The sequence below is a fragment of the Astyanax mexicanus genome, chromosome 4 (assembly GCF_023375975.1).
Source record: "Astyanax mexicanus isolate ESR-SI-001 chromosome 4, AstMex3_surface, whole genome shotgun sequence".
Taxonomy (NCBI): Eukaryota; Metazoa; Chordata; class Actinopteri; order Characiformes; family Acestrorhamphidae; genus Astyanax; species Astyanax mexicanus.
In genome coordinates this window covers 28,013,260-28,037,879 of record NC_064411.1, presented here as the reverse complement: position 1 = coordinate 28,037,879, position 24,620 = coordinate 28,013,260, and the positions used below count along the sequence as shown (strand labels likewise).

General features: G+C 39.9%; 1 protein-coding gene and 1 non-coding gene across 2 annotated transcripts; both read left to right on the top strand.

The window, feature by feature from the left end:
- Nucleotides 1-1,613: 1,613 nt before the first annotated feature.
- Nucleotides 1,614-1,720, top strand: LOC125802082 (U6 spliceosomal RNA). Its single transcript, XR_007439043.1, has one exon. It is a non-coding gene; the product is annotated as a U6 spliceosomal RNA (small nuclear RNA).
- A 6,541-nt stretch (nt 1,721-8,261) lies between these two features.
- On the top strand, nt 8,262-22,368 carry LOC103027258 (armadillo repeat-containing protein 1). Its single transcript, XM_007237632.4, has 6 exons — nt 8,262-9,402; nt 10,968-11,059; nt 11,429-11,627; nt 12,859-12,975; nt 14,583-14,657; nt 18,432-22,368. The coding sequence occupies exons 1-6, from the start codon at nt 9,241-9,243 to the stop codon at nt 18,627-18,629; spliced, it is 843 nt and encodes a 280-aa protein (XP_007237694.1). The 5' UTR covers nt 8,262-9,240; the 3' UTR covers nt 18,630-22,368.
- Nucleotides 22,369-24,620: the final 2,252 nt, after the last annotated feature.

Here is a 24,620-nt window from a genome sequence, read left to right as displayed (position 1 = left end):
CACGTTGTAAATGATCTGGAAGTGAAGTTCAAAGGGCTACATTTTTTTAATAGTAACACCGTCTGGTCACTGTCTAAAGTTTTGTTTGTGGTAAGATTATACTTCTGTGGTGTGCAGGGGTCCGGCAACTTACTGATCACACAGATGAGTGCCTGGATGCCTCTGTTACAGCTTTTTGAGGTTTTTTTACCATCTGCAGTGCCCTAATTCTGTACGTACTGCATGTCTTTTTTGGTTGTGGACAGACTGGCTCGGTCTTTGTTCTGTGCTGTGCACCTGTGTTGTGCCTTTTGTATGTATGCATGTTCTTTGCAAGCTAAAAAAATTAAATAAAATTAATTAAATAAATAAATAAAAAAATATAAACCGGACAGGCGGCTGAATTGCAGTGACGCGCCTCACCGCTGCGCTCTACGGGGGACCGGCGGAGAGCGCCCCTTACCGGTCACCGTGTTTACTTGTAAACAACGGAAGTTAACCCTTTCATGCCCGGCCAAAATAATAATAATAATAATAATAATAATAATAATAATAATAATAATAATAATAATAATAATAATAATAATAATAATAAATAAAATAAAATACAATAGCCAATAAACAGCACCAAAATAAACAACATTTGTTTATAGATATTTTAAATGTTTACAGATATTTTAAATATAATTCCAGTTTAACCAAAAGAGTAAACGACAAATATAAAACAATGAGGATATTTTATTTTTTGCAGTATTGCCGGGGGTTGAAAAAAATGATAAAAACACATTTTAAACTGTTAAACAGTTTAAACTGTTAAATTGAGTTAAAATGTACACACACACACACACACACACAAACACTAATTTAATGTGTCTAAATGGAACTTTTTCTCCTTTCTTTTTCTACTCACTTTCTTTATGGCTTGGTCCATGTCCTGAACAGCCTGGAATGCTTTCAGACCGGAATGTATGGAAACATTTTGAAAATAATCGGTGAAGTGAAGTTAAAGGGGCTTAACTCTTTTTAATGGTAAGACTTTGGTGACCCTCTGAAGTTTTGTTTGCGGTAAGATTATACTCCTGTGGTGTGCAGGGGTACGGCAACTTACTGATCACACAGATGAGTGTCGGGAAGCCTGTTTAAGCTTCTTTTAGCCTTTTTACCATCTGCAGTGCCCTAATTTTGTACGTACCGCATGTTTCTGGTCTTTTTCAGTTAGAGACAGACTGGCTTTCGTATGCCTTTGGTCTTTGTTCTGTGCTGCGGTACCGTGGCCAGGGTGGCTGTTCAGAGTGGGGGAGGAAGTGGTAACGCCTCTGAGGGGGATGGTATGCAATGAATGACAAAGAATCGGCTTACGTCAGTCCACGGGGCACCAATCTGAGCTGCTAGATGGCCGTCTACTCTGCATGTACCCAGGAAGTCACTCTTGGAGGCTGTAAAAGAGAAAAATAAGATTATATAAATGGGAATACATATGGTTTATCACTGTTTATTACTGTGGCTTTAAATTACATTTATTTGTCATTCTGGAGCCTTTTGAGATAAATGTATGGGGTTTTCTGCGCCAACCATGGATAGAACTCATAGCTGGTGGCCCGGCTATATAGTCGGGCTGTTCTGACACCCAGTTTGTGCTTGCTACGGCAGCACATATACTAAAATTGGAACGATACAGAGAAGATTAGCATGGCCCCTGCGCAAGGATGACACGCAAAATCGTGAAGCGCCAATTCTTTTCTTTAAATTGCCCGAAAACGCCCTAAAAACACCCAAAAAGTGCCCATGGGTGCTCCCCCTTATTTTTGACCTGGCTGCAATTCCCAAACCAGCCGCGCGGTGGCGCCATTTAACAGCAGATACGTGCTGGACTAGCTGCATTTCATTAACAGGGCACAAAGGGGCAACAGTGTACCTCATATATATGTAATGTTAGTGCCGCTGTAGGGGCATCTTTCGTGTTAGAAATTTGATTTTAACAGAAGTCTAACTTTTAAATGCAGTAAGTTGGTAGTGAATGAAGAAAATAAACAAAAAAAGCGGGAATAGTAAACCACAGGCTGGTCTGGGGCTTCAGCGGACGGTCTGGCAGCGGTAGCCGCACTGTGACTGCACTAGAGGCGGGTGTTCTGTCGATTTGTGCTACCAAGGAAAAACGTGCAACCATGGTGTATATTTATTTATAAGTAGAGCAGAAGAAATAAAACAGCAGTTAGTGTATATACGCTAAAAGCATCCAAACAAAATTATCCAACCAAAATAAACTGAATTAACATAAAACCATTTAAAATACTGGGCCCGCGCATGCGCACAACAGCTACATACCGCATACTGATGGGATACAAAACTCGACAGAACACCGGCGAACAGCGCTATGTGCAACACAGTGATGGTTAAATAGCTGCTCTTTTAGAAGCTTTAAAAATTACATGAATTTTTGAAAGGACAGCCTTTTTTAGACGGTCTGGTTCTCGGACATAGCTCAGGCTCGCTTGTGGTTAAATAAATTAATATTCATATATATATTTTATTTATCATTATTGTTTTTGTATTATTATTATTTATAAGTTCAGTATATAAAGTACAGTTTGTGTGATATTGTGTTTTATTATTAGTCCAAACCATGAACAACATAGCAGATGAATTGTCTCATTAAATACCTCAGGGTTCAGGAGGTTTGTCTTGGCTCTGGGTAGGAATGGTGCGGGTTTGAGAAGAGCAGAGCAGGTAAACTCTCCTCTCTCTGGCCCCGTCCACATAAGGCCGGATATTTAAAAAAAAACGGAGGTTTTTGTCTCCGTTTTGGCCTTACGTCCACACGAAAACGGCGTTTTTGGTCACTGAAAACGGAGGTTTTCGAAAACGCCTTCCAAGTTGGAGATTTTTGAAAACTCGAGCGGAGCTGTGTGGACGGTGGAACGGGAGATTTTTGAAAACGCTGACGTCACAGAGCGAGTCTGCGCATGTCTGCTTTTTGTTTACATTAGCGTAGAGATCGGGAGGGGACTCTTTTCGGCGCAACACCAGCGAACTCCGGAAATTACACCCAGCTAATCCAACTAATGATCCAACTGCCCTCTCTGAACCAACAGCGCGGAATTACCCAGAACCAGCTTCAAACGCTGTAATCGCGCCGCGTCGCTGACTGTCGCCCAGTGTCGCTGGCTCTCATTGAAAATGAATGACTTCCGGCTGCTTTGTCGCTCGCGTCGCGTTCGGTGTGGACGCACGGTAACGCGGTTTACCCATTTAGCTGAGAGGAGTGATAGTGGTGTGTTGTCTGTTCTACACGCTACTCTATACATATGAGCTTTAATTATACTGGTCCACCACTACCCTGGATATACTGACAGACCAGCTACACCAGCAAACTCAAAATACATAATTTACTGTTACTGGAGCTCCTCATCCACCCTGTTTACTCCCCAGCCTCTCTGGATTTTACAGCGGGTCAGTAATGTGGGTTATAGTGATTTGTTTATTGATTCGGATTAAGTTTATTATGCAGTAAAAAAAATAAGATGTGTGGTGTTTGTGGCTCATTGTTTTAGTTATTACATTAAGCCACATTAAGATTCGTCCTTATAACAGGCTTCAGTGGGGAAAAAAAAACACCAAGCATTTTTAGGTTTAGTGGTTCTTCAGTTAGCTGGGTTAGTTCTGCGGTTTTGCAGTAACATTAATGCTATACTGCTGCTTTACTCAGCTTGCCTCAGCCAGTGCAGATAGTTCATAAGCTAGTTGTTAGTTGATTATTTGGATCAGGTGTGTTGTGATCAGTATAAACCAGTGGCCTCAATTTACCTGACCGTAAAACCTGAAACAGGGACAGCACCTGGATTGGTTCTGTTCTCTCTGCAATTTGTGGATTATTAACATGTTCACAACTTAATTTAATGTTACTCTCACATTACCTCACACAGCGGAGGTAACGTTACTAAAATGCGCTGTGTGCAGTTTTTTTCCGATCCTCCTGTCTGGAGGTACAAACCTTACCGCGAACGGTAAAAAAATGGTGGGACAATGAAAAAAATAAGTAGTTGTTACTGATGAGTGACGAGAAAACGTCCAAATGTCTAGAGAATCCCTTGTTCATTTCAGCGTTTTTGAGTGGTATGGCTTTTTTTGTGTGGACGGAGATATTTCTGAAAACGCTGCTCGTGTGTACGAAGATATTTTTAAAAACCTCAGTTTTTAAAAATATCCGGCTTCGTGTGGACGGGGCCTAAATACATATCTTTTAACTAACACCCAAACTCTTAATTGGTTCCACATATTAAGATGTATAGTCTACATTTTAAAAAAATAACAAAACCAAAGAAACTTATTCTGCATTTCTCATGTGGTCACAGATCTTTAAACAGACAGTCCAAAATTTTTATGTCTATTCCAAACCAGGCAAGGAAAACCGTCTGAAACACTTCGTCAGCAGACCACGACCACTCTGGCCAATCGCGCCATCCGCCGTGAAACATTTTGTGTGAAACAATTCTTCAAGCGATCAATCAGAACACTGGAAAAAGGTGATTGTTTCACTGAGGCCTCAGCGGATTGGCCGCTGCCCTCGCGCGATTGGTCAGCCTCGCTCTGAAATGGAACAGACACTTGAAGCCTCTGATTGGTCAGAAATCCTTTTGCAGAAATGACTGCTTGAATGCGGCGTGGCATGGAGACAATCAGCCTGTGGCACTGCTGAGGTGTTATGGAGGCCCAGGATGCTTCGATAGCGGCCTTAAGCTCATCCAGAGTGTTGGGTCTTGAGTCACTCAACTTTCTCTTCACAATATCCCACATATTCTCTATGGGGTTCAGGTCAGGAGTGTTGGCAGGCCAATTGAGCACAGTAATACCATGGTCAGTAAACAATTTACCAGTGGTTTTGGCACTGTGAGCAGGTGCCAGGTCGTGCTGAAAAATGAAATCTTTATCTCCATAAAGCTTTTCAGCAGATGGAAGCATGAAGTGCTCCAAAATCTCCTGATAGCTAGCTGCATTGACCCTGCCTTGATAAAACACAGTGGACCAACACCAGCAGCTGACATGGCACAACAGACCATCACTGACTGTGGGTACTTGACACTGGACTTCAGGCATTTTGGCATTTCCTTCTCCCCAGTCTTCCTACAGACTCTGGCACTGCTTTCATCCGAAAAAAGTACTTTGGACCACTGAGCAACAGTCCAGTGCTGCTTCTCTGTAGCCCAGGTCAGGCGCTTCTGCCGCTGTTTCTGTTTCAAAAGTGGCTTGACCTGGGGAATGCGGCACCTGTAGCCCATTTCCTGCACACGCCTGTGCACGGTGACTCTGGATGTTTCTACTCCAGACTCAGTCCACCGCTTCCGCAGGTCCCCCAAGGTCTGGAATCAGCCCTTCTCCACAATCTTCCTCAGGGTCCGGTCACCTCTTCTTGTTGTGCAGCGTTTTCTGCCACACTTTTCCCTTCCCACAGACTTCCTACTGAGGTGCCTTGATACAGCACTCTGGGAACAGCCTATTCGTTCAAAATTTCTTTCTGTGTCTTACCCTCTTGTTTGAGGGTGTCAATGATGGCCTTCTGGACAGCAGTCAGGTCGGCAGTCTTACCCATGATTGCAGATTGAGAGGGAAAAAAAACCCGCGCGCCGAAGGTCGCGGAGTTCGAGCCCGGCTCCCGGCGGGTAAGCTCAACCGGTTCCAGGTCGCGTTATGCTTATGTTTAACGTTTATTAAACAAATAAATACCATATAGTCCATAAAATTTGAGAATTCTGCACACTCTACACAGTCACAGTATAAACCGGTCTCGGACCACGGAACGAACGAGACTAAAGATATGTTTATTTAACGCTTATTAAACAAATATAAAAGTACAAAGTTGCAGTACACATATAAATACAAACAAGAAAATTCTTCACCATATAAACAATTTTGTAACATGGGATGACAAAAAGTCAATAAATAAACAGTATCCTGCAAAATATAAAATAAATAAAAATACAACCAAGAAGATTCTGCTCTCTATAAACAGTGCAGTGTATATATATAGTATTAAAAATAAATGAATTGAATAGGGTAATATGAATATAGTCAGAACAAGAACTGCTTAAAGAAATTATATAAAACTATCTATTTTGTAAATAAAATATAAAGTATAATAATATACAGTATAATAAACTAACCAATTCTGTCAATATAAACAGGAAAATTCTGCTCACTATAAACAGTGCAGTATACAACTAAAAACAAATATATTGAATAGGACAATATAAATAGTGAAAATGAGAATTGCTTGAAGAAATTAAAACAATTTTGTAAATAACATATAAAGTGCAGGATAATAAAATGACCAATTCTGTCAGTACAAACAGGAAAACTACATAATATAAACAATGCAGTATATAATAAAACAATCAATTGCAATCGATACAAATATGAAGAGTCTGTTTTATTATACTGCACTGTTTATATTCAACAATCAACTATGTCAGTACAAATAGGAAAACTCTGCACAATATAAACAGTATAATAAAACAATCAACAATGTCTGTACAAACAGGAAAACTGTGCTCAATATAAAGTGCAGTATATTAAAACAATTAATTTTGACGGTACAAACAGGAAAATTCTGCACAATATAAACAGTGCAGTATAATAAAACAATCAACTATGTCAGTACAAACAGGAAAATTCTGCACAATATAAACAGTGCAGTATAATAAAACAATCAACTATGTCAGTACAAACAGGAAAATTCTGCACAGTGCAGCATAAAACGATTAATTAAACTGAACTGGTAAACAAACAGTGAAGAAGTGCTCGAAGCAGAAGACATTAAATTGTTTATAAAATTTGTGTTTTTCCCTCATCTGTGCCAACCACTCGTCCACAGTTAGTTATGAGTTTTCAGCACAAAATGTCTCGCTGCTAAACCTGCTGTGGCCAAATTCCTTTCGTTTGGGCAGACCACACTTAGAGCACAAGTTGTGCTCACTGGAGCGCTCATATTTCCGCCTCTGTGTGCCCTCAGTCTTCTTACGGTACCAGGCTGTGATTGCTGGCGCTCGGTCAACCTGTGCTGCTGCTCCAGTCACTGCTGTGGGTGATTGAGCGGTGTACCGGACTGGTTGAAACACTGGTACCGGAATATGCGATGAAGGGGGCGGTGCAAAAACACAGACAGGCTGTGTCTGAGTCACAGAGGCAGCATGAAGGATAAGGCGAGCACGGGGAGCTTAAGGCAGTTTTGGCATCTCTGTTTTTCTGCCCGGCTGTATTTGGCGGAGAGGGGAAGGTGAAGGGCTGGAATGCAAAGGTGTGGGGCTATAAGGGCTGCTCGCGTAGGGGTGGGAGTGGATCCTGGGCCACAGCGCTGGCACTCGGCCGCTGAAGAAGAACAGCTCGCTCTTGGGCCTTCTGACGTTTATTGAACCTAAAAGAGAGCAACATATTAATCATCTGACCAATCTAGCAGAAAAAAAACTCCATATCTAGATGCAGCACATGTATGATAAACGTACCGCTGCATAAGAGTTCGCCGATTTATTTCAAACAGCTGCAGCGTAGTCCTGCTCATCAGCATTGGAGTGTTTAGGACTAGCTGTGTTATGCTGTGGTAGTCTCGAAGTATCAGTGTCTACCTTTACACCCGCACCCCCTTGGTCTGTACAGAAGACGGGTGCAGGTCACACGACTGGCGGCAGACTGCTTCCACAACCCTGAGAGCATCTGGGCACTGTGCAGGGCCTAAAAGACACCTATAAAACAAACATTTCAGTGAGTTCAGGCTGTGGACAAGTGCTCAGATATTTGACAAAATGCACTTTTCCATTTTTTTACCCAAATAAAAAAAAACGTAAGGCAGCGGGCGATATGTGCTTTTGGTGAAAACTTCGACCATTCATGAAACCTTTTTTTCCCTTGTAAAATGTCTCAAATGAGTGGGAAAATGCATGGGCATGGCAAAATGCATGGGCATGGCAAATTGGACCAAATTTTGCTCACATATGTGACAAAATGCACTTTTCCATTTTCAACCCAAATTACCAAAAAACAGGACACACGGTATGTCGTTTTGGTGAAAATTCCAACCATTCATGAAAAGTTGTTTTTTCCATGAAAAATGACTCAAACGAGTGCGAAAATGCATAAGCATTGTAAATTGGACCAAATTTTGCTCAAAAATGCGACAAAAAGCCCCTTTCAATTTTTGACCCAAATCATAAAAAAAACGTCAGTTTGGTGAAAATTTCAAACATTCGACTCAAATGAGAAGGAAAATGCATGGGCATGGCAAATTGGGCCAAATTTTGCTCAGATATTTGACAAAATGCACTTTTCCATATTTGCCCAAAATCAGAAAAAAAACTAAGAAAGCGGTATATCCTTTTGGTGAAAATTTTGACCAATTATGAAACCTTGGTTTTTTTTATGAAAAATGACTCAAATGAGTAAGAAAATGCATGGGCATGGTAAATTGGACCAAATTTATACCAATATAGACCAAATACTCAGCAAACATTAGCAGTAATGCTAGCACCTTTACTGCCCAAAACTTGGTTGCTGTAGGAAAATAGAAACATACAGGTACGTTTTATTTGTTTTTCTAACAAAATCCGTTAATCTTCTTCCCAGAGTTATAGAAAAATCCAGAATAAGTAGTTAATTGCTATTTTTAATTAGAGCTTTTAGCCGTTTAGCTTTATTCATCCCATTCATTTTGAACTCACTCGCGGGCTCCCTCTAGCGGTGCGGAGTCATATTCTGATATAACGGGGGAGTGGGCAGGCTCTCCACAAACCGGCTCTGTGAGAGGAGGATGCTGAGGATGAAGGCAGTCAGTCCGTGGGCTGGTAGTGTCAGTTATTAAAAATATAACTAATATTATATATATATAATCTTGTGATTTAAAATAGATATTGTGTATTTAGGCACATTTTGTTGGTAGCTCTGTTGCTGGGTGTGACGATGCACGAGTGTATGTTTTGTATTGCCTGTACACAGATGGGCGTATAGCGTGTAGTAATATGTATAATAATATGTAATTGGAATATTGAGTATATACTGTCAGTACTGATTTACATAATCTCCTCTAGCGGTTCTCTTGTGTCTGTAAATATATGTTGTTATGATAATAGTTATAAAATGTGCGCTGGTTCTGGTTGAGGTAGTATATGGTGGTGTTAATTGGTGTATGTAGAGTCAGAGAGCGTGTAGAGCGGCCGCTCCTCGGGCAGGTGTAGTAGTGTATATGAGGCTGGTGGACAGGGCGGCAGCAGCAGCAGTATGGCCGCGGAGCCGGACGCTCTAGCCGTGGTGAATCAGCTGAGGGAGCTGACCGCCGACCCCCTGAACCGCCGGGCCATAGCCGAGGACCAGGGCTGCATACCCGGCCTCATCTTATTCCTGGACCACTCCAACCCTGAGGTTGTCTACTCAGCTCTACAGGTGAGCCAGGAGAATACACGCACACACCCACATATGCACATACTAACCCATACACAAACACACACACAGACACACACACACACACACCTACATAGTACATACACTCTCAATCACTCACTTACAAACACACACAGACTCACACGCATACACATACTAACACATACACACACTCACTAACATACACTATAATAAACAGACATTTATAGAACAAAATGATGACACAATATTTATATGACAAACAATAGTTTCTAAATGTTTAAGATTTATGCTATGCACTGACATTGGAAGTCACACACACACACACACACACACTCCCACACTCACATAACAGGCAACATGTCAATATAGGGCTCACATTGGTGCAGAGCCAGTCCGGACTTCTGGGGCCCTAATAAAAATTCTGACCTCACCCGACTCTTCACTACAATTGTCCCTCCTTTATGTGCTTCAGAATAAACAGACCTATTTGATGAGTAAAATAATTGTATGAAAAATAGTACTCAAATGGAAGTAAAGAATGTAACCCCTGAAAAAAGAGAAACTCTCAAAACATCTGCGATTTTAAAACTTTACGAAATTAGATTTTGTATTTAAGAATTATAAAAAATCATATTAGGTAGTTCTTGAAACTGATACAAACTAATTCACTGACTTTTACTCCTTAAAAAGCCTCTACTTTTCTTAAGTTAAAGTAAAGAGTTATGTAGAGTTAAATCCTATATGCTAAGGTGAAAGAAAGGTTTGTGTATTTGTTACATTGTATATATTTGGTCCGTTTAGTTTTGGTTTCAAACTACAGTGTATTGAGCAGATAAAATAACTTTACTACATTCTGTCGTCATCAGCCATGTGGGTGGAGTCTCTCTATACTTCATATTAATATTAATCAGTTTGTAGAATGTTAGTTATGAGTTCAACAAGTTGTTTGGCAGGTGTTGTGCTGAATTCTAGCTCTCTGTTAAAATCGGACTCCCTACACATAAATGCTTTCGCCCCACACCAGATTGAGTGTAAAAGATTTTCCTCAGATTCCTTTTTTATTTCTGTTTATAAATAAGGGTTAATCTACTGTTACAGTAAATAAGTGAATTCCCAGTCTAAGTGTTTGTGTTCTTTCTGCTGCATGATACGCCTGCACACCAAGGGGAGACGGATTCCAGCACAACACCAGTTCTTTTGTCCTCTGGTTTGTCTATAGAGTCTATTAACTTCCTGTAATTGGTCTGAAAATAAATTTGAACCAGCTAGAAAAGTGTTTCACACTGCAGAAGAACAGGACCATGTTTCAGTAGATCTGGAATGAGACCAACTCTGGTCCGGACCGTGGTTCACGGCCCCTTTCACACCTGCTACTTTGGTTCGGACAAAACTGAAAAGCCTAAAAGTCCAGACCAAACAAGATAGTTGTGAAAACACTTTTTGTTTCCAACTGCGGGATTATTAAGTGTTTCATCTAACTATTCTGAGATTCCGGGGTGTTTAACCGGATGGTTGTCAACCATAATATACCTTTTTCAGGGAATGTAAAAGTGACTGTGTGTGTGTGTGTGTATGTGTGTGTATAGGCTCTTCGGTACCTGTCTGAGTGTCGTGCCAACAGAGAGAAGATGAGTGGAGAATTCGGGATGCTGCTGAGTCTACAGAACATTGTTGAGAAGTAAGTACTAGTGCTCTGCTTTCACGTATATTATATCTATTTATTTGTTTCCATATACAATATAAAAAACATCAGGATATATTTTCAGAAAGAGATTCAATTTGATGTACAGTTCATTACTCAATAGAATGTAACATTTTCTTCTCTTATTCCAAGCTTTTGTTGTACTCAATCCCCCAAGACCAAGTCCATGTATGTACTGCTTGTCTGTGCACATGTCCGAGACGTCTAAACACCTGAACTCTCAGCTGGCTTTTAAATCATAGATTTTTAATAATACCGACTGGTGTTTGGTACTTTATCATTGTCTGAACTCATAATCAGTGTAAAAAACACTTTAGGCTGAACAATTTTCTGCGCTGTTTCCAGGACAACAACGCCTGGGGAAACACGGCTTCTGGCGTCGGAGGTGTATGAGCTGTTGAGGAACGCTGGAGCAGACGGAGGAGGAGAAGACGAGCGGGGTGAAGAGACGGCCTCCTGCAGACGCAAAGCACAGTTTTTCCTCGGCTCGTCCAACAAACGAGCTAAAACTGTCACGCTGCACATCGACGGCCTTGATGACTCGGTCTGTGTATACTGAATCTTGTACAGTATTGTTGTTATCTGTGTATCTGTTAACTTTGAGCTGTCACTGAATGTGTGCGTGTTAATGCTGGGAAATGCTAATTTCCCCACCCACTCTTTAGGACTCCTCTGTTACTAGTAACACTAGTCATGCAGCATTACTGTGTAGTCAGCATGCTTGGATGAAACAGCAGCAACCCAGTTCTAATTCATCAGCTAACAGATGACTGTGCTGAAAGAAGGGTAGAGAGTGCCATCTACCCACCAAGAGAAACAAGCCTGAGGTGTGCTCTCTCAGACTCTGGCTGCTGATGGCAAGCATGACCTGGGATCCAAACTGGAGATCATAGGATCATTGTAGCAGCACTCAGAGCCCAACCATATATTTATATTAATTATATTAACTAATTTGCACCTGATAACTGAGGTTGAGCCAAGAGTGTTATCAGGGGCGTAGCAGCAAATTCTGGGACCTGTACACTCTCAATGTCAGTGGGCCCCTATCTATGCCAGTACACAAGGAATGTGGGTATTGAATTTGAAATCTCCTACAGGACACTTGGAGAAGCTGCCTGTTCACTCTCTACTCCACTTAATAATTTCAGATTAGTAACAGGAACTAACCCAAATTCTGCATGTTTGAAAATAGACTTTAAAAACAGATATCTGTAACAAAACAAAAGCTTTGGAGGCCATAAGCTGGTTGATTTTGTATTTAGGATTTGTATTGATTTTAAAATTAAGTTCAAGAACAAGCCAGTTTTATGATTTTATTCATTTAATTTTTTTACAGTTGCAGATTTACTTGATATATATATTTTTTTCTATTACAGTTAAAATTCTGATTTTTAGTAAGGTTCCTTATCAAGCATTAAACATTTTTATGTAATGTTTGAATAGAAATCCTCAAGATGTAGGGGCTTAATGTTAGGCAGAAATTGACAAAAATCCTGGCCTGTTAACTGTCTAAAAGACTGTCTCATAGACCCAGTCACCAGATAATCAGATTAGCTAACAGACCAATGAAATAAAAACCTCATTTTAAAATAAGTATTTTATGTTTTAAGTCTAACATGTATGTATTGGGGATGTATTTGATGTTACAAGTTCCCTAGATTTGTTCTTAGTTATGGCAGCAGTTTAAACACCGTGTGAGGCCAGAGGGTCATTAATATTTTTGTAGTGATTTGAATATTATTTTAACTATTTTGTAAAATATTTTGTAAATGCAGGAGCGCAGGACTCTCTGTGAGGAAGTTCTACTGAGGATTCGAGGTGTGATCAGCTTTACTTTCCAGATGGCAGTGAAGAGATGCATCGTTAGGATCAGATCTGACCTGACTGCTGAGGTGACAAGCACACACTTTAAATCATAATATCTGTGTATCTGTGACAGCTTAATATGGAAAAGACCCAGAAACTTGTCATAAAGTAACATATTATATATATCTGACCTGTATATACACTACAGGCCAAAAGTTTGGACACACCTTCTCTTTTTCAGTGCGTTTTCTTTATTTTCATTATTATTTACATTGTAGATTCTCACTAAAGGCATCAAAACTATGAATGAACACGTGGAGTTTTATGTACTTAATGAAAAAAAAAAATTATATTCTAGTTTCTTCAAAACAGCCACCCTTTGCTCTGATTACTGCTTTGCACACTCTTGGCTTTCTCTCAGTAAGCTTCAAGAGGTGGTCACCTGAAATGGTTTTCCAACAGTCTTAAAGGAGAAGGAGTTCCCAGAGGTTTTTAGCACTTGTTGATCATTTGCCTTCACTCTTTGGTCCAGCTCACCCCAAACCATCTGGATTTGATGCCTTCAGTGAGAATCTACAATATATACATTACATTACATTTGGCTGACGCTTTTTTCCAAAGCAACTTACAATAGTGAAGTACAAAAGTAATAAAAGTTAAAAGTAAAACATCTTTAGATAGGGCCTAAAGGAGGTCAAAGGGAAATAATGGGATAGAGGAGTAGAGAAAGGGAAGAAGGAAATGAGTAGTTAGTGTGTTAGTGGTGTTAGGAGAGTAAGTGCTCTTTGAAGAGCTCTGTCTTCAGGAGTCTCTTAAAGATAGCGAGAGATTCTCCTGATCTGGTAGTGGAAGGTAGTTAGTTAGAGGTGTTGGGAGAGTAAGTGCTCTTTGAAGAGCTCTGTCTTCAGGAGTTTATTAAAGATAGTGAGAGATTCTCCTGATCTGGTAGCGGAAGGTAGTTTGTTCCACCATTGGGGAACTCTGTATGAGAACAGTCTGGATTGCTTTGTGTGAATGTTTGTTTGGTAAAGCGAGGCGACGTTCATTGTAGGAGTGCAGCGGCCTGGAGGTAAGGTAAGCCTTCAGGAGCGAGTGCAGGTAGGAAGGAGCTGTCCTGTCATTACCTTGTAGGCGATTGTAAGAGCTTTGAATTTGATACGAGCATCAACTGGTAGTCAGTGGAGCTCAATGAGCAGCGGGGTGACATGTGCCCGTTTTGGCTGGTTGAAGACCAGACGTGCTGCTGCATTCTGGATCATCTGGGGTGGTTTTACTACACAGGCTGGTATGGCATTGCAGTAGTCGAGGCGTAAGATGACCACTGCTTGTACCAGGAGTTGGGTGGCCTGTTGCGTCAGAAACGGTCGAATTTTTCTTATGTTATACAGCGCAATGCGGCAGGATCGAGCAACTGAGGTCACATGGTGCGTGAAGGAGAGCTGGTCATCAACCATAACACCCAGGTTTCTAGCAACACACCCAGGTTCCTAGCAATAAACAAAACGCACTGAATGAAAAGGTGTGTCCAAACTTTTGGCCTGTACTGTATATACAGTATATAAGTTTGGGCTTTGTTTAGTGTAAATGTGTTCCCTTTAAGTTCTGTATTGACTCATTACTGTCCTCTGGTGTTGATTTATATTTCTCAGACTCTTCAGTAACAGGAATATAACTCTGTCTTTTCTCCTCACAGACTCTGGGCAGTGCTATAGCTTCCACTAAGGTGCTAAAAGCTCAGCATGTGGTGAAAACGGAGAACGGCGAGGAGGTCAGACACTCACACAAACATTACCTCTACACTTATGCTACATAATAATACCATACCAACTACAAACCATCACTCTAAAGTTATTGCTTAGGCTAAAAGTGATATTATACACAGAAACACACTAAAAATCTAATAAACGCTTAGTAGATCAGATGCAACAGTACTGCTGGAGGTTTTATCCACCTCAGGGTCACTGGTGGACTAAGAACAGTCCACCAACAGTGTCCTGTGAGCAGCCTCCTGTGGGCAGCATCCTGTGGGCACTGATGAAGGGCTAAAGGATGACCAACACAAACTGCAGCAACAGATTCAGAGCTTCTGTCTCTGAATTTACCTTATCTACAAGGTGGAGCAGCTGTAAGTAGGAGTGTCTAATAGAGTCAACAGTGAGTATAAAAACTCCAGCAGCACTGCTGTATCTGATCCATTCCCTGAACCATCACAACACACGCTAACACCTCGGACACCACCACCATGCCAATCAATGTCAGTGCAGTGCTAAGAATCAGTGACCCAACACCCAAATAACAGCTGCTCTGTGGTGGTCCAGTGGGGCCATTGAAGAACATGTGTGTAGCTGAATTATTATTAACCATATGAATCTACATTTTTAATAATATATATTTTTTTATTGTTCCTCGTATCTTCATTCAGAATAACTTTTGAGCAAATTGTTTAAAGAGTTCAAAAAATTGTTTTAAAGAATTTAGAGAGTTCAAAGTTGATTTGTTACATACATAGTCATACAAGTAACAATGAACAGTGAAATGCTGTGTCTTAAATGATTGAAATCAAAAAGAAATGTTTGTGAAATATGTTAGAGTATGGGTTCTAAAGATATTTTAGAATTATAGCATTTTGCAACCACCCTTCCCAGTTCACCACTCCCTCCTCAACTAAGACTACGTTCACATTAAAAGGCTGAAGTGACTAAAATCAGATTTTTTTGCCCAATGTGGCTCAGATCTGATTTTTTTCATGACTGTGTAAACGTACCAAATCAGATTATTTCAAATCACTCTTAGTCGCTTTCATATGTGGTCTTAAATCGGATACAAATCCAATCCATATCCACACAACTAATACCCACACATCTTTTGGTGCAGCTATGCCAGCTGTCTACTCAAGCAAAAGATGCTCCACAAAAAAATGTTTTCAAGCATTGTGGCTTGTAATGTGAACATAGCCTAACATCCTCAACCCCCATAAACAAATGACTGGCAGCACTGCTTTCTAAAAATGCAAGAATAACAAGTATATCCTTAACTTACTTAACCCTCCTGTTTTGTTAATTTGTCAGGAACATCAATGGTGTTTCTGGGTCAGTTTGACCCAGTGAATGTTTAATTATTCAAAAGATGTCTAAAACCAAAAAAATTACAACCAACAAGCAGTGTGAATATATTTTATTACTAACTCCAGGACTAATCATTATATAAATATTTAGTGCAATGGTGTTTCTAACTCTAACATGATTTTATTAGGATAATTCACTAGTTTTCCATAAAAAAATATGTTAAAACTTTTTTTGTATTATTTTACTACTTTATTACTCTTAATAGATTACATTACATTACATTACATTACATTTGGCAGACGCTTTTGTCCAAAGCAACTTACAGTAATGAAGTACAAAAGTAATAGGAATTTAGATAACCCATTTTTAGATAGGGCTTAAAGGAGGTCGAAGGGGAATAATAGGATAGAGGAGTGAAGGAGGGGAAGAAGGAAATGGGGTTAGAAGTAGTTAGTGTGTGTAGTTAGAGGTGTTAGGAGAGTAAGTGCTCTTTGAAGAGCTCTGTCTTCAGGAGTCTCTTAAAGATAGCGAGAGATTCTCCTGATCTGGTAGTGGAAGGTAGTTTGTTCCACCATTGGGGAACTCTGTATGAGAACAGTCTGGATTGCTTTGTGTGAATGTTTGTTTGGCAAAGCGAGGCGACGTTCATTGGAGGAGCGCAGCGGCCGGGAGGTAGCGTAAGCCTTCAGGAGCGAGTGCAGGTAGGAAGGAGCTGTTCTGTCATCACCTTGTAGGCGATTGTAAGAGTTTTGAATTTGATGCGAGCATCAACTGGTAGCCAGTGGAGCTCAATGAGCAGCGGGGTGACATGTGCCCGTTTTGGCTGGTTGAAGACCAGACGTGCTGCTGCATTCTGCATCATTTGGAGTGGTTTTACTACGCAGGCCGGGAGGCCAGTTAGCAGGGCATTGCAGTAGTCGAGGCGTGAGATGACGACCGCTTGCACCAGGAGTTGGGTGGCCTGTTGCGTCAGAAACTGTCTAATTTTCCTGATGTTATAAAGCGCGAAGCGGCAGGATCGAGCAACTGAGGCCACATGGTGCGTGAAGGAGAGCTGGTCATCAACCAGAACACCCAGGTTCCTAGCAACCTTTGTTGGTGAGAGAGAGAGAGAGTCGATGCTTATAGAGAAGTTGTGTTGAAAAGATGGTTTTGCTGGTATGACCAGAAGTTCAGTCTTTGAGAGATTTAATTGAAGGTGATGCTCCTTCATCCATGAGGATATGTCAGAGAGACACGACGATATCCGTGCAGAGATTGAGTTATCTTCAGGTGAGAATGACAGGTATAGCTGGGTGTCATCAGCAAAGCAATGGTAGGAAAGATTAACATATAAAACATAATAGTTTTACATAAAATTGAACAGCAATTGCAGTTTTTGCAGGGGGTGGTTGCAAATATGTGAGATGAGCCATTTTCATATGTTTTATGGTTAAAAAATATCTTTAACTATTTTTTCTAGATCTTCAAAACTTAAAACGGGTCAGTTTTACCCAGAACAGAACAGAAGGGTTAATATGATGACCAAGTAGTTAGTTATAGTTACTAATTACTCCACCAAAAAAGTAACTGAGTTACTAACTAAGTTACTCCACTATAAAAGTAACTAGTTACAAGTAAAAGTAACTATTGCGTTTCTATTGCGTTACTATTGCCCCCCCCCTCAGGCCCCCATCTTCTCAGAGCCTACTAGTACGAAGATGATCCGTGCAGTTCTTAAGAGAGAACTTGAGAAAAATGTCCAACTATGCCTCTTTAATAAATTTACATTCTACTAAAATACATTCATTTTCAATTTTAATATAACATTATAGTCATTATGGATCTTAGAACAATGTGTTGGGTCTTCTAGTGGTCCAGCGGACTAAAGTGCTTCCATTATAATCAGGAGATCACCGGTTTGAATCCTGGTCATGCAGCTTGCCATCAGCTACCGGAAGTCCAAGAGAGCACAATTGGCTTTGCTCTCTCTCTTGAGTGGGTAGATGGTGCTCTCTCCCCACATCACTCCAAAGGCTGATGATGTCGATCAGCACGAGACTGCATCTGTGAGCTAATATATTGGAACCCAGTCGCTGGGGCATACTAGTGATGGGGGTGATGGGAGATTCCTAATAAATAGGTTGGGTAATCGGCCTTATGAATTAGAGAGAAATGGGATACAAATTAGAAATTAAATAAAAAAAAAAAAGAAAAATGTGTTTTGGGAAGGAGGGTTGTGCACTAAGGACCCTGTGGTGCAACCTTAGCTTTTGTTCCTAATGGCATTTTTTCCCCCTGTACATTACCTTTTACTTTTATACTTTAAGTAGTTTTGAAAGCAGTACTTTTACACTTTAGTAAAAAGCTTTAGTACAGAAGTATTTTAAACCCTAGTATCTATATTTCTGAGTAATCAATGTGATGGACCCCCCCAGGTTTAGAGACTATTTCAGGTGTATGACTATATCTCCGTTTTTGATGCCTGTATTGTGTAGGTGCTGATTCCATTCCATGAGGAAGGTGAAGAGGAAGATAACGCCCCTGTGAGCATCAACCTGCCAGAATACCTGTCGGAGGACGACAGTCCGAGTGTTGAGAAGGAGAAGGTCCTGAGTCGGGTCGGTTCTGCCAGTGAAGGCAGTGGCTGGCTGGCCTCGGCCACTAACTTCCTCTCTAGGTCATTCTACTGGTGAATATTTGGTGTTCTCCTGAGATTACCACTTTCTGACCAGAACAGTAAGATTTCACCATATTCTTACACTGACGATCGACAGTGAAGCTTTTCTGTGCAGATCTGCTGCAGGTAGAGATTCAGAACACATGCCCATATTCTTTAATACCCAAGAAGGACAGGGATGGCATTAATTAGAGCACTGGGATATTGATGACAGGGTTGTGGGTTCAAGACCTTGGTTCGGCAAGCTGCCACTGTAGGGTCTGCTATGCAGCAATGGCTTCTCACCATTTGTGTGCTCACTGTTTATCACTGTGTGTTTTTGTGCCCACTAGTGTGTATGTGTGTGTTCACTGCACAGGTTAAAGGTTAAAGGTTTAGGCCAAATTCCAACTGTGTTCAACACAATACGGTGAATATGGTTGTCTAGTCTTGTCTTAACTTTCATGTACTTATGAAAGTCTTCAACCTTCCCTCTTTCTTGACACTAAAAAACAGGATGAAAATGATCTGTAATAAGTAGATCTGCAACGATTAGTCGATATAATCGACAATGTTGATTATTTAGATTTGTCGACTACAAATTTAATTGTCGACTAATCGTTAATTTGTAACAGTACTCACCATTTATCAGTACTTTTCACATTTAAACAACATCTAGACATTAAAATCCCTTTTAAATCTCACGATCAGCTGTTTCTATAATTTTCAGAGCTAGAGGACATGGCAGAAATAATCGCTGACTAGCGACTAATCGTGAAAATTATCTGCATATTAGTCGACTACCAAAATAATCATTAGTTGCTTCCCTAATAATAAGAATATTGGACTTTCAGGGGACCATTTTAATACTTTTTCAATGCATTGTATATATACACACACACCAATCAATTTTTTTAATAAGATTATACAAATACAGGGTTCAGCCTGATTTGATTAAACATTCCTGGGAGATTCTTGCCCATCTTGGCATCCTTCAGATTTTTTTTCTTTCTCTGAAAATGCCGTTCTACTGTTTATTCCATACTGGTTCTAGTTAAGTCACTACTGATGAACACTGAACTAATTTTCAAGTTTTTGAAACCATTGAAGGTGACTCTTGTTTGTGACATGGAGCACTATCATGCTGGAAATAGCCATCAGAAGATGGGCAAACTGTGGTCATGAAGGGATGCACATGGTCAGCATCAATACGGGAACAGACTGTGGTATTCAAGTGATGTTTGACTGTTTTTTTGGGGCCCAAAGTGTGGCCAGAAGACATTCCCAACACTGTACGACCACTTACACCAGTCTGGATTGCTAACAAAAGAAAGATATTGATGCCAAATTACAACTTTACCGTCTGTGTGCCTCAGACTGGGCTATGTGTCTCCAGTGTTCAGCAGTCCAGTTTTGGTGTGGCTGTGCTCACTGCAGCCTCAGCTTTCTGTTCTTGGCAGACAAAAGTGGAACCCAGTGTCATCTTTTGCGTCTCAGGATTCACTTGATGTGTCTCACTTGTGGGCTAGTGGGTCATGGCGAAGAACCATCTCAGAGACCACAGCTAAACTAGAGCTTTTATTTCTCAAGACATTTTATGGTCAGGTGTGGTCTCTTCACTTTTTATTTTATGACAAATCATGGAGATAAAAGCTGTGTTTACTGAAGTTGTTTATAAATGTTGATTTTTTTTAAGCACGAGCTGTTCCTGGGAGTTTTTTTATTATACATTCCATAGAGGTTAGGATATAAGTGAAGAAGACACTACTGAAAACAAGACACTAAACCTATCAGGAGATTTAGAGCAGAAGTGCACTGATGATTTTAATCCAATGATTAAAAATAATTGTGTTAAAATTGTGTATGTCTTATGCTATATTTCTCATGTTTTGTTGATCTGTTTTTGCTTGTAAAATCACTACATGACATTAAAATACTGTGAATGCATATCTACTAGAAATGCACCGGAATTAAAGTTTTTGTTCAAAATCGAACAAAACAAAACAGTTGGCCAAAGCTAGATTTTTTATTTATATTTTTTCCCATTTTCTTCCCAATTTACATGGCCAATTACCCAACCCACTCATTAGGACTCCCCCTATCACGAGTAATGCCAGGAGGGTGAAGACTAGCACATGCCTCCTCTGATACATGTGAAGTCAGCCACCGCTTTTTTTCGAGCTGCTGCTGATGCAGCATTGCCGAGCAGCCAGCGCACTCCCGGTTCTGATATATCAGCTCACAGACACCCTGTGTTGCAGACATCACCCTAGGAAAGCGTCACCTACCCACCCAGAGGGAGCAAGGCCAATTTTTCTCCCTGTGAGTGCCGGAAGCTTGATGCCAAAGCTGCATGTGAGGGGGTTCGAATCGAGCTTGTAGTGGCAGCGCTTCAGACCGCTGGACCACTCGGCGCCCCAACATTCTCAGTGTTAACCCTGGCAAGTCTACTGTGTACTAACAACTAGTGCTACTCTAATAATGAATTTGCTTCAGCAGTGTAAATTTAGTTGTAAATGTACCTCAGCAGTGCTACTCAATAATTTCACCCACTGCTGTTGTTCAACCATCTGCGTCTCACCGCTATCAGAGGTACACTGCCACTGCTGCAGCTCAGCCAGTCAGCTCTCCCTCCTGCCCTGCCTCTAAACCCATACATCACCCAGTTCCCCCTCCCAAACTTCTACTCCCATAATTAAGCATTTTTTTTAATATGAGCAGAGGGTGGAGTCAGCAAGAACCAGGGGGTTTAAGGTAGCTTAGATAAAGTTACTAAGACTTGTGCAGCTTGTATTATTTTGATGGAAAACAGAGAGTTTGTGAAAAGTAAAAAACGAATACAGAGTGGGATGAGTGATGCTCCGCGTTATTTTGTAACATTTGTGTGAGTAATGAGTAGAAAAAAACTTTAAGCTGATGTTTGGTCTCTCCCTCACTCTCTGTCGACACTAAAAATAGCAGTGCTCTGGTATGCAGCACCACCGTGGGAGAAGGCCACCACTGCTTAAAAAATGCTAATAATATTAAACTAAATTGCCCATTATTCAGTGTGATTTATTCTTCTTTTCCCATATTTGGCCAAATAATGAGATTGCTAAAAAAAAGTACTATATATACTAATACTTGGTTTTGGTGCATTCTTACATACAGTGCAATTCAGTACAAAATAAATATAATTTTTTTTTTTAATTTACAAAAAAAAAAAATACATTAAAATTTTATGTATTATTTGAAAAAAAAAATCCATAAGCAACACTTACCCCTGGTCTAATTCGATGAAGGACTACTCGGGTACAGTTTGGTAACTCTAAATACTAGGCCTTCTGATATGTTTTGAAGTGGCTATGCTAAAATACAGAGAAGCATAAATTCATGTTTTTGTTATTTTCTTAGAATAAATGCAAACAAACAAACAAATAAATAAATAAATCTATGTTACTGTTATGTCTCACAGATACAGATATATATAATCACAGTCTGTGGTGTACTAAATGTGCACAGCACTGTATTTATTCACTAAACAGAAGATCCTTCCAGATCCAAGAACAGGAGCTGACTGCCTGCGTGTCTTGTATAGGGGGTTTGTACAGAACAGAACTTTAGTATGTCCGATGTATGGCTAAAGTAAAATATGTAATCAATGTACATTTTTTTTTCAGCAGCTGTGTGACTAATAAATGTGTTTCCCCTACACATTATTTATTTACTGGTGCACAAAGTGAAACTGTGTACTCTTTTCATATGTGTGATGAGTGAAATAAAGATTTTGCAGTTTTTGTCTGGTTCTGGTTTTAACGAGTTCAGACTGGTATCAATTATTTGTATGATGGATGTCTCCCCCAACTCATTCAACATTAGTTTGTAGGTTTCCCCACTAGTTCTGTCTTACCTTGGGTATTCAGTTATATTTTATACAAGTAAATATAAAAGCATCTGCCAAATGTAATGTAATAATAATTAGGTTTCTGGTTGTAGGCCTTAAAAGTAAGTTTCCTTTTTATTTTTACGATTTTTTCCAAAAAAAGTTTATTCCAAAAGGCAGAATTTTTTTGAAAATATAATATTAGGAGTACTTTGTTATCAATAATTGATTGATGTAATATACATTAGCATGCATCTTCACATAGTCTGAAGATATTAGACTCCTTATTGAAGACTCCTAGAGTTTTCATAACTGCACAGTGTGTAAAAGAGCAGGGAGGTCCTCTCTGGAAGAGGAAACACAATGGCTTCTGTTTATCTGCAGAGCGCCCACTGCCTGCATGCCATCTTACATTACATCGGTGTTTTCTTTAAACATAGGAAACTAAACTCACTGCAGTGACTGGATCATACTTTCGGTTCTGAGAGGTTTTACTGGACTGAAAAAAACGGAGAGAAATCTGTTTTAGTTGTTTATTTTGAATTAGTTTTTCTGTGTTTTATTTCTTCTATTACTTTTATATTTTCAGGTATTTCTTTTACTTTTATTATTATTATTATTATTATTATTATTATTATTGTTTATATATTGTTTCTATTTTTAGTTTCAATAGTTGCCCTGCTTTATCTAATTTAATTTACTGTTTGCCAATTGTATATGTATTTATTATTTTTAAATTAAATATATATGTCACAGCTGCAGCAGAAAGGATGCAGAGAGCAGAAATAAATGTAGGTCATTTTTAAAAGAACAAACAATAGACCAAAACTTTACACAAAACAAGAAAAAACAAACTGACAGGAATTTAACTAGGGAGCGAAGAAATAATCTTGAACGAAAAACAAAGAGGAAGGAACCATAACAGACATGTAAAATGCACAAGACCAGGCTGTTACCCACTGGGGTAGAGGAAAGGGAGGGTAGAGGAGAGGCTATTTATACACACAGAACTTGGACAAGAAACACTTAGGAAAGTTAACGAGGAGGCGTGGTTACAGGTGGAAACACTGATCACTGGGTTGGAGACATGGGAGAACACACAAGCATGTGCTAAGGAGCACATGGCTAGGAAAACATGAAAAGGCAACAAAAAAAAAAAAACATGATAACATTACAATATGGTCATATTTTAACATCTTTCCTATATTTTTAGTCGTACATGTGTATTTACATTATTTATTTTTATTTTATCATAAATGTGTATTTATATTAAACATTTTTACACTGTAAATAAGGGTCGCCCTTAAGGTATTTAGAGTTTAAATAAAGCTGGATTGATTGATTTAGAAGCTTCTTAGCTAAATAATCAGAACCTCTACAACAGGGGTCGGCAATTGGTGGCCCACGGGTCAGATGTGGCCCGAAAGCATTCCTCCCCTGTAACTCTGTTGTGCAAGGCGTGACTAGTTTCTGCTCATTCTCATTTTCCCGTCCGTTCTTGGGCTCCCCATCTCTTTATGAGGCCGTTTTTTCCCGTCCGTGTCCCAATTCACTAGCCGGGCAGCTGTATTATATTGGACAGCAACCCTGACGACACAGGTTCGATCCCGGGTCGATCTTGGGTTTTCCTGGCTTTGAGATCAACTGTTCTGCAGTTTGGTTCAACAACCCTCAGGGCTGGAGAGCTAATAGTCTGTACCACTAATAGTCTGTACCATTACACTTCATTTTCCAAAAACAGATTTTTTTTTGTGGCCCGCCACGTAATGGCTTGAAAAATATCTGGCCCACGGTCAAAACTTAATTGCCGACCGCTGGTCTACAATTTTATGCTGGCCTGGCTGAGTTACACACGCATTACTCACTACTTCTGTATATATAGTTTAAAAAATATTGCATACATCAGTCTAGCGTTTAATCTTTTATTATTCCTGGTAATATTTATCTTCCTTCTGAGATGCACTGCAGTCCCACATTTCCTTTATATATTTGTTTATTGCTGAATGAACAAGAATAAAAAAAAAAAAACATGGATTGTGACGTTAATGTTCAGTTTTGGTCTGGAACATAAAAAAACCTTTCTGTTAGGTAAGTGTTTCAGTGTCAAGTGTTTCAGTATCAGTGCAGAAAAGAGAGAGAGAGAGAGAGAGAGAGAAAGATATGGGT

Bases quoted from the DNA above. Each gene is read 5' to 3' on its own strand.
- LOC103027258 (XM_007237632.4), top strand. From the start codon at position 9,241: ATGGCCGCGGAGCCGGACGCTCTAGCCGTGGTGAATCAGCTGAGGGAG. The intron at 11,628-12,858 runs GTCTGTGTATAC...TTGTAAATGCAG, and splicing joins TCGACGGCCTTGATGACTCG to GAGCGCAGGACTCTCTGTGA. The intron at 14,658-18,431 runs GTCAGACACTCA...TGTATTGTGTAG, and splicing joins AAACGGAGAACGGCGAGGAG to GTGCTGATTCCATTCCATGA.